Source organism: Mus pahari, chromosome 14 (assembly GCF_900095145.1).
Source record: "Mus pahari chromosome 14, PAHARI_EIJ_v1.1, whole genome shotgun sequence".
Lineage (NCBI taxonomy): Eukaryota > Metazoa > Chordata > Mammalia > Rodentia > Muridae > Mus > Mus pahari.
Window position 1 is genome coordinate 82,004,004 of NC_034603.1, and position 15,256 is coordinate 82,019,259.

At 54.8% G+C, this 15,256-nt stretch overlaps 2 protein-coding genes across 3 annotated transcripts in view; one reads left to right on the plus strand and one right to left on the minus strand.

The window, feature by feature from the left end:
• The window catches only part of Kif19 (kinesin family member 19), a 24,888-nt gene extending 16,500 nt beyond the window's left edge, over positions 1–8,388 (plus strand). Inside the window, exons 9-20 of one of the 2 annotated variants that reach the window (XM_021212994.1) lie at positions 865–987; positions 2,464–2,629; positions 3,116–3,290; positions 3,415–3,610; positions 4,034–4,304; positions 4,383–4,504; positions 5,111–5,244; positions 5,433–5,538; positions 5,683–5,770; positions 6,936–7,333; positions 7,551–7,710; positions 7,927–8,388. In XM_021212994.1, coding sequence (XP_021068653.1) covers positions 865–987; positions 2,464–2,629; positions 3,116–3,290; positions 3,415–3,610; positions 4,034–4,304; positions 4,383–4,504; positions 5,111–5,244; positions 5,433–5,538; positions 5,683–5,770; positions 6,936–7,333; positions 7,551–7,710; positions 7,927–8,057 — 2,070 coding nt within the window. In that variant the 3' untranslated portion in view covers positions 8,058–8,388. The remainder of the gene's footprint in view (positions 1–864; positions 988–2,463; positions 2,630–3,115; positions 3,291–3,414; positions 3,611–4,033; positions 4,305–4,382; positions 4,505–5,110; positions 5,245–5,432; positions 5,539–5,682; positions 5,771–6,935; positions 7,334–7,550; positions 7,711–7,926) is intronic. The other variant, XM_029546112.1, reaches the window with a different exon arrangement.
• Positions 8,389–8,521: 133 nt separating this feature from the next.
• Btbd17 (BTB domain containing 17) lies at positions 8,522–14,446 on the minus strand. The gene is made up of 3 exons (XM_021213094.1): positions 14,313–14,446; positions 11,613–11,889; positions 8,522–10,319 (listed from the first exon to the last, which is right to left on the minus strand). The coding sequence occupies exons 1-3, from the start codon at positions 14,395–14,397 to the stop codon at positions 9,245–9,247; spliced, it is 1,437 nt and encodes a 478-aa protein (XP_021068753.1). The 5' UTR covers positions 14,398–14,446; the 3' UTR covers positions 8,522–9,244.
• Positions 14,447–15,256: the final 810 nt, after the last annotated feature.

The window sequence follows — 15,256 nt, forward strand, 5'->3', positions numbered from 1 at the left end:
TACAGAGAAACCCTGTCTCAAAAAAACAAAAACATAAACAATAAAAACAGAGAGAGAGAGAGAGAGAGAGAGAGAGAGAGAGAGAGAGAGAGAGAGAACCAAGAGTCACCTAGATTTGGGGCTTTGTGATGGTCAGCCTTGTGGCCTCCAGAGCTGCTTTTTTGGAGCCATTATTCATGGCAGAGCCACCTGTGGCCTTCAGTTGTAAACATGAGATTCATGGGCACCCAGACTTTGCTGGGTTCAAGGGATTCTCCCTAGCCCTAAAGTCTCCTGGTATCTCTGTGAGTTAGGAGGGTTACAGTTACAGATAAGGAAACCGAGGCACAGAAAGGTCAAGGAACTTCCCTGTAGGCTCACACTTTGTAAGCACGGAAAACAAGACCCCAGCAGAGGCCTGTGGGTTCCAAAAGCTTGTACCAGCCTGCCCTGAGGACTGTACCCAAAAGCTAGGGGAGTGGGGCTATATGGAAAGGACCACCATTGTATGCATGTTATATGAGCGTGGGTGTGTGTATGCACATGTGTACATATATGTACATATGTGCATGTGTGTATATTGCACGTGTGTGTGCATATGTGCATGTGCACAAGTGCATGTGTGTATGTGTGTGTGCATATGTGCATTGTGTACATGTGTGTGTGTGCAGGAGCGAATGTGTGTAAACATGTGTGGGTGAGTGTGAATATGTGTGTGTGCATGTGTGCATGCAGTGTATACGTGTGTGTGTGTGTGTGTGTGTGTGTGTGTGTGTGTGTGTGTGTGTGATATACATATGTATGCACCCAGGGTGTGGTAAACAGTCTCAGGGAACCTCTGGGGAGGGTGTCCTCCAGCTAGCCAGCTCCCCGTCCCCCCACCAGGACTCACTAGGCGGGAACAGCCGCACTGTGATGATTGCCCACATCAGTCCAGCGAGCACTGCCTTTGAAGAGTCCCGGAACACCCTGACCTATGCCGGCCGAGCCAAGAACATTAGGACTCGGGTGAGGGCCCTCGGACTACCCCCTAGACACACCCTCCTGGACTGGGATTTGAGGTCCTGGGAGGAGCCTTGCCAGCCCCTTCCCTGCACTCCCAGTCGCTGCCTGCCTGCCTGCCTGCCTGGAGCCCCTGGCTCCCAAAGGCTCTCTTTTGCCTCTCCCTCCAGGCTCGCCTCCCACCCTCCATTCCAGCCCTCTCCTGTCCCTTCCTCTTCAGAGGTTTACCCAGTCCTCTATATGTCCAAAAGTTCTCATCACCACAGTGACAGTCAAAGGCTGCCTTACCCAATGCCACCCTGAACCGTAACATGTTGTCCCATCTGACCTCAGAACCAGGCAGGAGTTACAGCTCCCCTACCATACAGTTTAGGATGATGACCCTTAAGGACATAAAGTGACATCACAGCTAGTGGAGGATAGGGCAGAGGCTGCCTGGCTTCCAAGTTCATGATCAAACTTCTGTTCTCTGGTAAGAAAGTAAGTCTTAGCCTGTGAGGCTGTGGAGGAGAGAGTGGCTAACTGAAGTGCTGTTAGTGAGCCTTCTTTCCATATCTACAACCCCCCCAGCATTGCCATGTAGCCTCCAGGAACTTCATGGGGACAGGTCACATGATCATGACGAGTTAGTCAGAAGCGGCTTATCCCGATATCTTAGTTTACGCTGCAGCCCAACACTGGGAGGCAGAGGGAAAGGAATTAGAAGTTCAAGATCATCATCCTTGGTTACACAATGAGTTCAAAGGTAACCTGGGCCACAGGAGACCCTGTTCATAGATTAGTTTTTAATGGATGCTAACAGTAGGAGCTGAGGCAAGCCAGGGAAAGATGAATTGTCTGTTGTGGGCATGGGGAGACCAGGAGACTTGCCTAACTAAAACAAGACACGCATACAGAAACAGAGTCCAAGCAGGGGGAAAGTCCATGGGGCTAGAATGATGGTTAATGATTCAGAGTACTTGCAGCTTTCCAGAGGACCTGAGTAGGGTCCCAGCACCCATATTAAGCACACAACTGCCTGTAACTCCAGCTCCAGGGGATCTTACATCTTCTTTTTGCACCGAGGGAGCCAGTGAGTAAGAGCAGAACTTTAGGATTTAGATCTAGCAGAGGCATGCAGATGTGACAGGAGGCTGTGGGGATGGAGGCAAGGAGACCATGGCTGTCGTTGAAAAGAACTGGCAAAGGGAAAGAATGAGAGGGGCTGAAGAGATGGCTCAGCAGTTAGGAGCACTGGCTGTTCTTCCAGAGGACCTGGGTTCAATTCCCAGCACCCATATGGCAGCTCACAACTGTCTCTAATTCCAGTTCCATGGGATTTATGGCACCAGACATGCACAGGGCATGTATATATAATGCGCGGAAGCAAAATACAAATAAAATAAATCCTTTTTTTTTAAGGGGAGGTGGAAGAAAGGGAAAGGGAGGCCTGGTTCCTGGGGTGACTGTACCCCTTCATACCTCATCCCGGGCTCCCTGCAGGTGAAGCAGAACCTGCTCAGCGTCTCCTACCACATCGCTCAGTACACCAGCATCATCGCTGATCTGAGAGGCGAGATCCAGAGACTCAAGTGCAAGATCGATCAGCAGGCTGGGCGGGGTCAGGCCCGGGGCAAACTGGACAGGGGTGACATCCGTCACATCCAAGGTATGCAGATGGGCCTGTGTCTCTGGAGGACCGAGCTGGTCTCAGCAGCGCTCTCCAAGGGACCTTATGGGGTTAGAGGACGAGGTAGCATTAACCCTAGCTTCTCTTGGCTGAGTGGCCTCAACTAGTTATCTTGGAGCCTTCCCCTGTAAAAATGGGACCAGACTGTTTGCTTTGCATGGCTGGAGATGGAGCGATGTGAGGCTATTATATAGGAGCTGCCGGGTCGGGCCATAGAAGGCTTGCCACTCACTGAGACTTGCGTTCCCTGTGATGGTTTTCTAAAAGATGCCAGAGAAACAGACAGAGAAACAGGCATTCTAAAAGATGACATAAAAAAAAAAATCCTTGACATTAGGGTGCTGTGAAGGCTAGCAATTTGAGAATTTGGAAGGGGAAGCACTGGTCTGGGACAAAGCTGAGGGACAGAGCCTCAGGTGGGCCTGAGCTGGTGGCCCCTCTGCTCACGCCACTCTCACCCGGCAGCTGAGGTTCAGCTACACAGCGGGCAAGAAGGGCCCGTGGAGATGGGACAGCTTCGGGAGCAACTCATCAACGCCTTCCACGAGCAGATGGATGTGCGCAGGCGCCTGCTGGAGCTGGAGAACCAGGCCATGGAAGTCCAGATTGACACCTCCCGTCACCTCCTCACCATCGCCGGGTATGCTCGCGCCTATCCCTGGACCCTTTAGACCCACCCAGGTTCAGGTTTGGCATGGAGGAGCCTGGAGCATAGAAACACAAATGAGCTGAATCTTGTGTCTCTCATGGGGAAATGCTGGCAGCTGGGAGCATGAGAAGTCACGCAGGGCTCTCAAGTGGCGGGAGGAGCGAAGAAAGGAGTCCTACACCAAAGATGACAGTGAGAAGGACTCGGACACAGGCGATGAGCCAGATAACCTGGAGCCACCGGAAGTGGCCGCAGCCCGGGAAAACATCGCCGCCCTGGTGGGCGAACAGAAGAAGTTGCGCAAGGAGAAGGTGTACGGGGCTTGGGGGCAGAGGGCTGGGGAGGAGGGAGACCCAGAGAGCTCAAGCCACAAATCTTGGGTGTTCAAGTCTCTAAGTCTCTGTGTACGTCATACTTCTAATCTCTAAAATTGAGCAGCCATGGTGATGTCCAAAAGGGGTCGCTGGAGACAGTTAAACTAATACTTGGCATAAAGCAAGAACTAAGAACATGGTAATCACTATAATAATAGATTTTTACCTTCTGAGTTGGAATTAGGGATGTCACAGGGCATGGTTGAGTCAAGTGGGCACAAAGGTGCCAACTACTTGCAAGATCCAGAATAAGCTTAGAAGGCTAGCCTGAGCTTAGAGTACCGGCCAGAAGGGCTGAGAGCAGGGCCTGACTGAACCGGTGGGACTGGTCTGGTGCTGACCCGTGCCGCCCTCCTGCAGCTGGCGCTGGAGCAGCGTTGCCGGGAGCTGCGCGCCCGTGGTCGGCGCCTGGAAGAGACACTGCCGCGCCGCATAGGCTCGGAGGAGCAGCGCGAGGTGCTCAGCCTGCTGTGCCGCGTACACGAGCTGGAGGTGGAAAACACCGAGATGCAGTCGCACGCTCTGCTCCGCGACAGCGCCCTGCGCCACCGCCGCGAGGCTGTGCGCCGCCTGGAGCAGCACCGCAGCCTCTGCGATGAGATCATCCAGGGCCAGCGGCAGATCATCGACGGTAGGGCCGGACGGACCCCGCGAGCCTGGGACGTTGTCGTTGGGGCTGAGAGTCCTCATCTCTCCTTTCCCCGGACAGACTACAATCTGGAGGTTCCCCGACACCTGGAGGAACTCTATGAAGTCTACCTTCGGGAACTGGAAGAAGGCAGCCTGGAGCGGGCCACAATTATGGACCGAGTGGCCTCCAGAGCCTTGCAGGTGGGCATGTGGGCTGACATGGGGATCCCACCAGTTCAGCCAAGTTCCAAGATGAGTTGGTCTTCCTACCTCCCCTCCCTCCTTCTCTCTCCCTCCCTTCCCCCTCCTTCCTCCTCTCCCACCTTTGCAAGCCTAGATGAGATTTCCCCCATTCCTGAGCATTACTACCCGGCCTGGCTATTTTCCCAACCTAGGGTCACAAGATCAAGACAGCCATCTGAGATATCACCAAGTGACTACTAGTCAACTAGTGTAGCCCAACAGTTGGGAGGCTGAGGCAGGAGGTTTGAAAGATCAGCCACCACGGTACAACAAGATTCTATCTCAAACAATGGATGGATGAATGGATGGATGGATGGATGGATGGCTTAATTCATGAATTAATTTCTAAATATCAAGGAGACGGTGAATGCTTTATAGGATCAGGCCATTGAGCTGTGTCACTGAGGCTACCTAATGGTCCCAGCTTGCTGGGGACCCAGAGCACAAGGCCCAGTGCCCTTCACTCCCACCCCCCATCTTACAGCCCTTATGGCTGGCTCAAGGCCTGGTCTTCTGACTCTTCGCTCTTGTCGTCACCCCTCTCCCCTCCCACCACACACACAGGACAGCTCCTTGCCCAAAATCAGTCCAGCAGGGACCACACTGACCCCGGACTCCGACCTGGAGAGTGTGAAGACGCTGAGTGCTGAGGCCCAGCGCCCCCAAAACAACACCCTACCCCCACTTGGCACAGACAGGTGAGGGCTCAGAGTGGGGAAGATGGAGCTAGAAGCACTTGAAGCCGTGGCATGGGTCTGCAGCCAGGATTTGTGGGTTGTCCCTCCCTTGGCACCAACAGATTCTTCTCCAGGGTGGGGGTGGGTGGACTTTGGTGTGGCTTAGCCTGGTCGACAGCTGCCCCCTCCTGTTCCTCTGCCGACTGCAGTGAGTCCTACCATGTGTTCAAGGCCAGTCCCAGGGCCTGGCAGGTGAAGAGCTCCTCTGTGCCTACTCCACCTCCCATCCAGGTGGGCAGCCTGGTGACCCAGGAGGTGAGCTCTGGGTGCCCAGCAGTGGGTTGAATCCCTCCAAAAGGCCTAGCACCTCCAGGGGCCACACAGCCTCTGCAGCCTGCAGGGCCGGCTGAGTCCCTGGTGTCTTCAAGGGCTTCCCCTTTCCAAACAACTCGCCCCTAGGCCCCACCACAGGACAGCCTGGGCTGCCAGGTCAACTCTTCCCCGGAGAGCAGCGAGAACCTGTCAGAGGTCCTTCTGTCCCATAGAGGTGAGTGTGCCTGCCCTGCCCCCGACTGCCTGACCGCTCAGATTAACAAAACTGGAAGCCCCTTCCTGTTCCCTGGCCCTGCTGAAGGTTCCCCCATTCACTGGCTTTATCAGAAGGACTAGCCACCTGTCCGGGGACACGCAGAAGATGGGGTACAATTAGAAATGAAAATGGCGATGCCTGCCCCCCCTCCCCGCCGGATAATGCAGTAGCAAATTCTAAAATCGAATTCATCCCTGACCCCTAGACAGACAGATAAACTAAACACACTGTCTAAAATATGTGGGGTTTGTTTTTGAAGGGGGTACTAGGAATTGACCCTAGGACCTAGCACACAATAGGCTAGGATTAAAGGCAAGTGCCGCCACCACCACCACCACCTGGCTCACTTTTAATCTTGTTGCTCACTTTTAGATCTAAATTGCATGGGTTGGCAGGCCTCCTCTTCCTCCTCCTCCTCCTCCCCTCTTCCTTTTCCTCCTCTCCCTCCTTCTCCCCTTCCCCCTCCTCCCCTTCCTCCTCTCCCTCCTCCTCCCCTCCCTCCTCCTCTCCTGCCTCCTCTTCCTCCTCCTCCCCCTCCTTCTCCTCCTCTCCCTCCTCCTCCCCTTCCCCTCCTCCTCACTCCTCTTCTTCCACCTCCTCTCCCTCCTCCTCCATTCCTCCTTTCTTCCTCCTCCTCCTTCACCTCTACCTTCTCCTCTCCTTCCACTTCTTTCTCCTCCTCCTCTTCTCCTGAGACAGGGTCTAACTATGTAGCTTAGGCTAACCTGGAACTCACTATGTAGACCAGGCTGGACTGCTCGAATTCACAGAGACCGCCTGCTTCTGCCTTCCAAGTGCTGGGATTAAAGGTTTGCACCGCCATGGCCAGCCAGCCTTATGCTTTTGATCTTCCTGCCTGAGTCTCCGGAGGAGCTAAGACTACAGGCCTATGACACCAGTCCAGATTCCCAGTGTCTCCGTTCATCTTTGAAGGAGCCCCAGAGTATTCATTTCGCAATCCCCAAATGAAATTAAGATCCCCAGGGTTCGCCCAAAGCTTCTCAGAGTCAGTGAGTTAGAGTTCTGGAGGTGAATTCTCTGAGTCCTGGCTCTCGCTTACTTTTGTCCTGGGAGGAAGAGGAGTGGAAGATGGCCTTGACCTTGTATTTGGTATCTGCTTTAGAGAGGAAAGAGATCCTGACGCGGACCAAGTGTATCTCCATGAAGGCCGCCCAGCGGCGCTCCCGGGCCCTGGGAACGGAAGGGCGCCACCTGCTGGCACCTGCCACAGAGCGCAGCAGCCTATCCCTGCACTCGTTGAGCGAGGCTGATGATGCTCGCCCACCCGGTCCACTGGCCTGCAAGCGGCCGCCCAGCCCGACACTGCAGCATGCCATCAGCGAGGACAATCTATCTAGCAGCACAGGCGAGGGCCCCTCCCGGGCGGTAGGACCTCGAGGTGATGGCCCTGGGCCCTGGGTGCGTGGCCAGAAGAAATGCCTCAGCAAAAAAAGGGAGGAGTCACTGGAGGCGAAGAGGAGGAAGCGGAGGTCTCGGTCCTTTGAGGTCACAGGACAAGGGGTGAGGCAAAGGGCAGGGGTGAAATGTTTGCACCCGTTACTAATGTGAGGGCGCCTGCGGGTTAGCACCCTCCAGAAGCAACAGGACACTTTCAGCCCTTCCCTACGCTTAGAGCCCTGACACCACTATCACCCCCAAATAAAGTAGCTAGGGCTGGGTTCTGCAGCTGAGCTCGGGACATCTCTCCGCTCCATTCCTCTGTTTTCCAACTGTACAGCTGTCCTGTCCCAAGACACACCTACTGGGACCTCGTCCCTCCGAGGGCCTTTCAGATCGTCGGATGCTGGCGTGTGGGCGGCCGTCTCCTGGTGTCAGGCATCTGGGAAAAGTCTCTCTGCCTCTGGCCAAGGTCAAATTTCCTCCAAACCAGAACGCAGGTCAGTACTAACCAAAAAGGGAATGAGGTGGGAGAGGCCTTGACCAGCCGAGAGGGGAAACACACAGGCCTCCCGGCCAGATCTAGAGTCATGATTCAAGGAGCAGTACTGGTGGGATTGGCAAACTGGGATTGATCCCCTTAGGAGTTCAAGACCTCTGGGAGGTAGGGGAGAAAAGAAATACCTCAACTAGCGCTGCCTTTTCTCCCGTCATAGGCTCTGGAAACCCTTCACCCCTTCTTGTCGCCCCCAACCAAGCCGGTGTATCCCGTAGAGCTACACGTGGGCCCAGCCTACCCCATGGCTCAAGCACCTTTGGCAAAGATGGACGCCTCCAGCATAACTGAGGGGCCCGGGCACCTACTATTCTGAACCCCAAGACTGAACGGGGTTTAGCAGGGACTGGGAGGTGGAAGCTGGGCAGATGGGGATCCCATAGAGCAAGAGTTTAGCGGATTGGGCTCCCATGACCCAGAAACGGTAGAGTTGTTTGCAGAACGCTGACGTGGTCACCCTACCACTAGAGAGGGAGGTGAGTCCCAGAGGCCCAGCTTCCCAGTCTGGGACAGAGCATTATTGCCAAAAAAAAAAAAAAAAAAAAAACTTGTACAGACGTGGGGCCAGTCTCGGCTTCAGCAATGGGGGAGAGGAGCCATTGGAGAGAGGGATTCCTGGGCCCACCCCTGGGCCCGCCCCTGGGCCTGGCTGAAGATGGGGGATGGGGAAGGAGCCCACAGAACTTCACGTAGGGAGGGGAGGGGTGGGGAGGGAATCTGGTTTTGTAACTTCTCTGTTGCTCTTCCCCCCCCCCTTTTGCCTTTCTTTTAAATAAAGTCCTACTGGGGTTTTGATGGCTGTGTTGGGAGCTGTGGAATGTGCAGTGTTGGGACTCAGACTGCTCCAGATCCTGGCCCTTTCTCTCCCACGGCCCAAACCTACACACAACTGGGGAATGTTTTTTCTCTTCAAGTCGCCAAGACTCTCACTCTCCAGAAAAATGGGGCTAGAGCTAGGTCTAGTTTTCCGCCCTCTCTCAAGGGCCTTTCCACTACCCTGGACCCTTCACTAAGGCCAGGAACTTGAAGGCAGTGGCAGAAAGTCCCACAAGCCACGGGGGGCGGCTGTCCCCTGGAGATTGCAGCTCAGGGAGCATTTCGGCTCAAAGGTTCCTATCCAAGAGGGAGATTGCACAGGACCAACCCCTGGCAATCAATCTTTCCCGCCCTAATTCGTGTCCAGGTGGGGTGTCTGGCAGGGAGGAGCTAGTGGAGGGTATGTGAACCCCAGACATTTTGAGACCCGGGAGTTGCTTTACCTGGCCTCTCTGAGCATCGGTTTATTCTGAACCAAGAACGCTGCCTTCAAATTAGCTGGGAACGGCACTCCTGAAACCACAGCCATTTTGTCTACCACATTCACCTGCCTTCCACCCTAGTCCCAGCCGGCTGCACCTGATCACCCAAGGCCCAGGCCAACGGTCACTTTGACACCCTGGTGCGCCATCCAGGCCTGGCCTTATTTCTCAGTCCAGAGGCTAACTGGGAGTCCGGATGAGGGTGTGGTACACCGGCTTGACAATGAGATGGAGATGCAGCGCGTTCTCCACCAGGTATTCCGAGTTGCGCCTCTGCAGGTCTGCGTGGGCCAGGAAGTCGCCAGCTTCCTCGCTGCTTTGATGGAAGCTGTAGGCGTGGCGCACCAGGAGGCGGCCCTGATGGCGCGCACCCACCAGCACTGTCTTCTGGAAGCTCACGCCCGCCGCATCGCCACCGCTGCTAGCTGGCGTGACTACCAGTCGCGGCCTCCCGTCCTCCGGGCGCGCGGCGGGCAGCGCGGTGCCCGCGGCATCCGCGTAGACGGGTCGCAAGCTGACGGGCAGCCAGCGCGGGGAGAAGAGCACGTTCCAGGTAATCCGGCGACCCGCGTCGTGACCACTTGGTCCCAACTGCGTCTGGAAGCTGGTGCTGCGGTCGTCGCGAGCCGGGTTGTTGATGACCCACGGGGTGCCCCAGGCTGGGGCGAGGTAGTTGCGCGGCAGGAAGGCGCTGCCGTTCACGTGGAAGAACTTGGCGTAGTGCAACGGCGAGGCGGCGTGGAACTGGTAAGCCTGCAGCAAGAGATCTGCTACTGCCGGGCCGTGACGCGCCAGCGCGGCCGAACGCGCCTGCAGCTGGAATAGCTGTGCGGGCGGGATCATCGGGTAGCGGATGGCGCGGAGCGCTCGCTCGGCCACGGTAGGTGGCGGCCGCGCGCGACCCAGCCACGCCTCCAGCGCGTGGAACAGCTCCAGTTCATCCTGCAGCACCAGGTCCGAGCGCTGCAGGAGCTGCGCCAGCAACTCGGGGCTCACGGCGCCCCACTCCGCGCTCCCCGCCACGGCAGAAAGGTTCCAAGCCAGGAACTGCAGGCAGCTCTCGCGCAGAGCCTCATCCCCGGTGCTCACGGCATAGTGGTACCAGCCCACAGCGGGGCCCACGCCTCCTGCCAGGTGTGCGCGCATGTAGTCGGCCACGCCTCGCTGCAAGGATGCTACTCGGTACTTGGTGGCCAGCCTGTGCAGCGGGATAGCCTGGGCCAGCAGTACAGTCAGCTCACCACAGTACAAATACCTGCAAGGGCATTGGAGAAGGGCCCGTTGAGAGGGCACATCAGTTACGAGCACTTGTCTAAAGCGTCCACATTGGGTGCCTCGGAAACCATCTGTAACTCCAGCCCTCTTCTGGCTGGAGCAGGGTACCCATTTACATGTGGTATACGCTCATACAGACACACACGTTAATAATATGATTTAAAAAAAATTAAAATAGAGATAGGAAGGTCGGCGGGACTGAGTATTGTCAAGGCCACTCACACTACCCAAGCAGGTTTCCCCAGAACCCAGAGGGGACAAAGCCATTTTTGTAAGGAACAAACAGGATGAATGGGCCTCCAGGCTTCCTCTGTTTCCTTCTTTCGTTCCCTCCTGGCCTGTTCAGACATCTTTAGCTTCTGGTGCTGTGCAAATCACATGTATTTACTGGGCATCCACTACATATCTAACTCTAAACTCCAACAAGAAGAAGCTGCCAGTAGCCTTGGTGTCCACACAGTCTGGATTTAGATGCCCATCTGACTTCCTCCTTGCTTCTAGACAAGGCAAGTCCTTTAACTTAGGAATCCAAGATCCCTAAGAAAGGGGAAGAGCCCACTTCCGGAATGTTGCCACAGTGAGAGGCTGTGAAAAAAATCTCGCTACACAGCACATAGCCAACCCTGGCTACTTCCTGTTCCCTGTCGGCTTCTCTTTGCTCCGGCTTCTCAGCTGTCTGGATTCCCTCTCCCTCTTAGCTATTTTACTGTCTCTGGCTCTCTTACAGTGCTGCCCACCCCCTTGCCTCATTCTTCCTGACAGTCTCACTGGCACACAGCACCCTGCTTGGCTGTATGGGAAACCCTTCTGTTTTATCCCTCTTCCTGTTGCCTGGAACTTGGGGGTACTGTCTGGAATCCTGCGGCCACCTTGTCTGAGCCCTTAGAGCAGGGTTACCTCCTTTTCCTGAAAGGAAAAGTCTCCAAGGAGAGAGGTGACTGAGCCTGTTGACATTTCTGCTCCTTAGCCCTGTGGTTTCAAAGCCCTGTGGCCAATGAAGACACTTGAGACCAACCAAGAATCTGTTGATTCTATAAGTGTTCTTGGCCGGGTTTGGAAGTAGCTCAGAAGGGACTCCCAAAGGCCGGAAAGGGACACAGGCCACAACAGGGAGGGCATCGGAAGGAGGGATAAAGGAGGCCTGTGTGGTATGTCATGCTAGGACTTTTGAAAGTCCATACAATAACCGGTAAGGCCAGACCTCTGCGCCCCCGAAGGTGAAGAGACAGGGAGCCACAGGCAGGATGCAGGATGGTGCCCTCTCCCTGCCTACCTGATGAACTTGTCAAAGACTGCAGCACAGTCCCGGGACTCCCGCAGCATCACCTCACTCTGGTTGCTCAGCAGCTCCCGGAACAGCTCACTGTGCAGCCCCAGCAACAGGCGATGGGTGTGGAAGGCTCGGACCTCGTCGGTGCCCACAGCCTGGACCCGCAGGACGACATCACTGGCATTGCCCTGGCGCAGCAGGTCCTGCAGTCGCTGGAGCAGCGTGTGGGAGTGGTTGATGGCGGTGCCTGCTGCCTCCCCGCCCACATCAGCTCTCTGAGCTGCAGCAGGAAGGGACATGGCAGAACCTGAGAGGGCACCCGGCTTGGTGCTTCCAACTAAGGCTGCAGAGGGACCGACTAGTGACATGGTGGCAGCGTGTGGGAGAAGGGTGGGGATCCTAATGAGGGAGCTTCGTGCACACACAAAGTACATGAGTGTCCACAAGCTAGCTCATCCTGGGTGAGCATGTTGGCCCCAGGCAGACTCAGAAGGACGTTCTTAGCAGAGTATGTTATGGTTGGGCAGAAGTCATGGACCAGTTGTTGTTTCCGTGAACTGATGTCCATGGTACTTGATCCCCTGAGTCCCACCTCTCAAAAATCCGTCAGAGGTGGCACAGACTTGGGTACTGAGAACTTACAGGGGTGTCATGTGGCAGTGAGTGAATCTAACCCAGTTCTCACGCTCAGGAAAGCTCAAGCGGGCAGAACAGACACGTAGTAAGTACACACAGAAAAGGGTGAGGAGTTCAAGGCCAGCCTGGACTCCATTGCCAATACTAGATCAAGTGTCACTGCTTAACAAGACCCTGTCTAAAAGTGGAGAAATGGCTCAACGGGTAAAGGTGGCTGCTGATGACACGGGTTTGATCCTGCGGATCCACATGGTGTAAAGAGAAGTAAATAAAATGCAATTAAAGGGGGAAGGGCTCCTAGAGAAAGAGACAGAGCTCATTGGTGAAATGGTTGACATATAAGCCTGAGGACCAGGATTCTGTTCCCAGAACCCAGGTAAAGAAGCTAGATAGATGAGTCATGCTTATAATCCTAGCACTGCAGAGGCAGAGGCAGAGGCAGGTGGATCCCTGAGGTTCCCTGGTCAACCAGCTTAGCCTGTGCATTGAGCTCCAGGTCAGTAAGGGAAACTCTCAAAATACAAGGTGGATGGCACCCGAGGAACCATAACTTGACCTCTGGCTTCCACATGCACACTCATCACACACACACAGACACAACACACACACAGTATATACACATATACATACACACATGCTCATACATACACATATACATACCTACCACATACATATACATACACACACATGCATATACACACATACGCATGTACATATACATACATATACACCACATACACATGCACACATATACATACACACATACATGTACACATACACACCACATACACATGCACACATATACATACACACATGCATATACACATACACACCACATGCACACATTCATACACATGTACATTCCCACACAGCCATACATCCATACATACATTCACACATACACTCACATACATACATACATACACACACACACACACACACACACAGAGATCAATTTTAAAAATAAATAAATGCACAAGTGAGCAGCCTGGAACCAGCCAGAGACAAAGGGATCCAGTCAGCCCTAAAGACCTGGGAGGGGATGAGCTGGTGGAGCTCAGGGCCAGGGACAAGGTTAGGGAGACCAGAGTGAGACCAAAGCTGGGACAGCAGGCATAGTGTTTCTTGCTGTCTTTCTTTTGTACTTTCTTTAGTTTTCTGAGGTAGGGTCTCTTGTAGCTCAGGCTAGCCTTGAATTCATTATTAGCTGAAGTTGGGCTTGAACTCTTGCTCCTTCTCCCTCCTTCATTCTACGTGCTGGGATTACAGGACTGCATCTCCACTCCACAATGAGAAGCACTGCCTCAGCCCTACTCCGTGAGACAGTAAGGGACCCAAGGAAGTACCATGGGTGAACAGGGAAGGAATAGGATTCTAGGGGTAACAGTGTTCTTCCAGGGAGGCCTGTTTCTTGTGTTCTCAGGGCAGCTCTGGGGTCAGATGGGGACACGAGCTGAGTTATAGAAAAGACACACCCCCTCCCCAGCCTGAGCAGTGCAGGGAGCCTTGCAAACTGGGAAAAGCAACCGGTTAATAGTCTGACAATTGCAGAAGGGCACCAGCAGGCAGCTATTGTGCACACGCACGCGCGCACACACACACAGAGTGAGCACAGAGTGGGCACAGAGCCTATGTGTGGATCGTTGAAAGGAAGGCTCACAAGAGTGAGCATCTGTGTGTGGGAGAGGGAGACCCAGAAAGGGAGAAAGGGAGCAGCTGCTAGTGGTGAATTTCCCAGCCCCGCCTCCCCAGCTGTCACTCCGAAAGACCTAAAGGCTTATGGCAACCCCTTGCAGCCCCTGCCCGGATCCAGCTGCGGGAGACAATGAACAATAGAGGGTCTTTTTGTCATTAAGACTCCTGCCTGCTGCCCAGCCTCTCTTTCCCTGGAAGGCTGTGTGCCCCTTTCTCTCTGTCCTTGGAGATGTCCAGTCTTTCAGTGATCACTGGGGTTAGCTGGCTGGCTCCACCTCCTGGCCAGCCCTACGTAACTCCTAGCAGAAGTTTTTGCCCCCAACCCTTACCTTTTTCCTTACCAAGCACCTGATTCCCATACTTTCCACTCACCTGCACGAGTGACCAGTCCCACCAAGGCCAGGATAGCCCAGAAGCTGCCCCAGGACCCAGGCTTGCAGGAACCTTTTCTAAGCATCTTTGTGCTCTGTCCCTAAGTCCACTGGAGGGACGGTCAAGTCCAGAGCACTCCGATCCCATCCCTCCTCCTTATAAAGGATCCAGCAAGGGGACAGTACCCCCTTCCCTCCTAATCTCCCTCCCCCTACCAGTCTCTGCCATGGATTGGTTGAAGCTGGCCCCTGCTGTTGCCTAGGCAACTACTTAAGCCAGAGTGTGGCAGCCCCAGGGGCTATTGTGCTGGCCTGGGCCTCCAAGGGGAACAGATCCGGACACCCTCCTCCCCCACCTCTCCAGACGACCCAGCAAAGCTAGCTGTTCCTCTCCCGGGAAGTTTTAAGCTCTCTGAAGGGCAAGGAAAGGGCTTCAAGACCCCTGGCACTCACCAACCCTAGGGCCCCAGCCCCCAGGCCCAGCCTCCATCCTGGCACAGAGCATACTTGGCAGTGTCCTGGTGAGCTGGCTGCAAAGGGAGAGCCTGGAAGAGGCAGGGAAGAGCTGGCTCAGGGCTCTAACCCTCCCCCACCCCCATTTTAGGGTGGGCCAGTCATCCAGAGGGGAGGATAAGGACCTTGAATAGGGGTATGGGGTAATGGGGGTTATTCTCATGCCCTTTGTTTCAGAAAGTTCCCATCATGCTCTGGGGAGGGTGACAGGCCTTTAGAAATGCTGCAGAGGGACCGACCATCTCCCACCAGGGACACTGTACTGTGGCCCTTGCTCTAGGAACACAGACTGTTTCTCTACCAAGACAGCCCAAGTCTTTAGTTCAAGCCTATGCATGGCCCATCATTTTCAAGGTTCCCCTCCCTGGAAGGTGCCTTCCACCAGCTTCTACCTAAATTCTAGCCTTCCCCTTCCCGAAGTTCCAGGAAAGC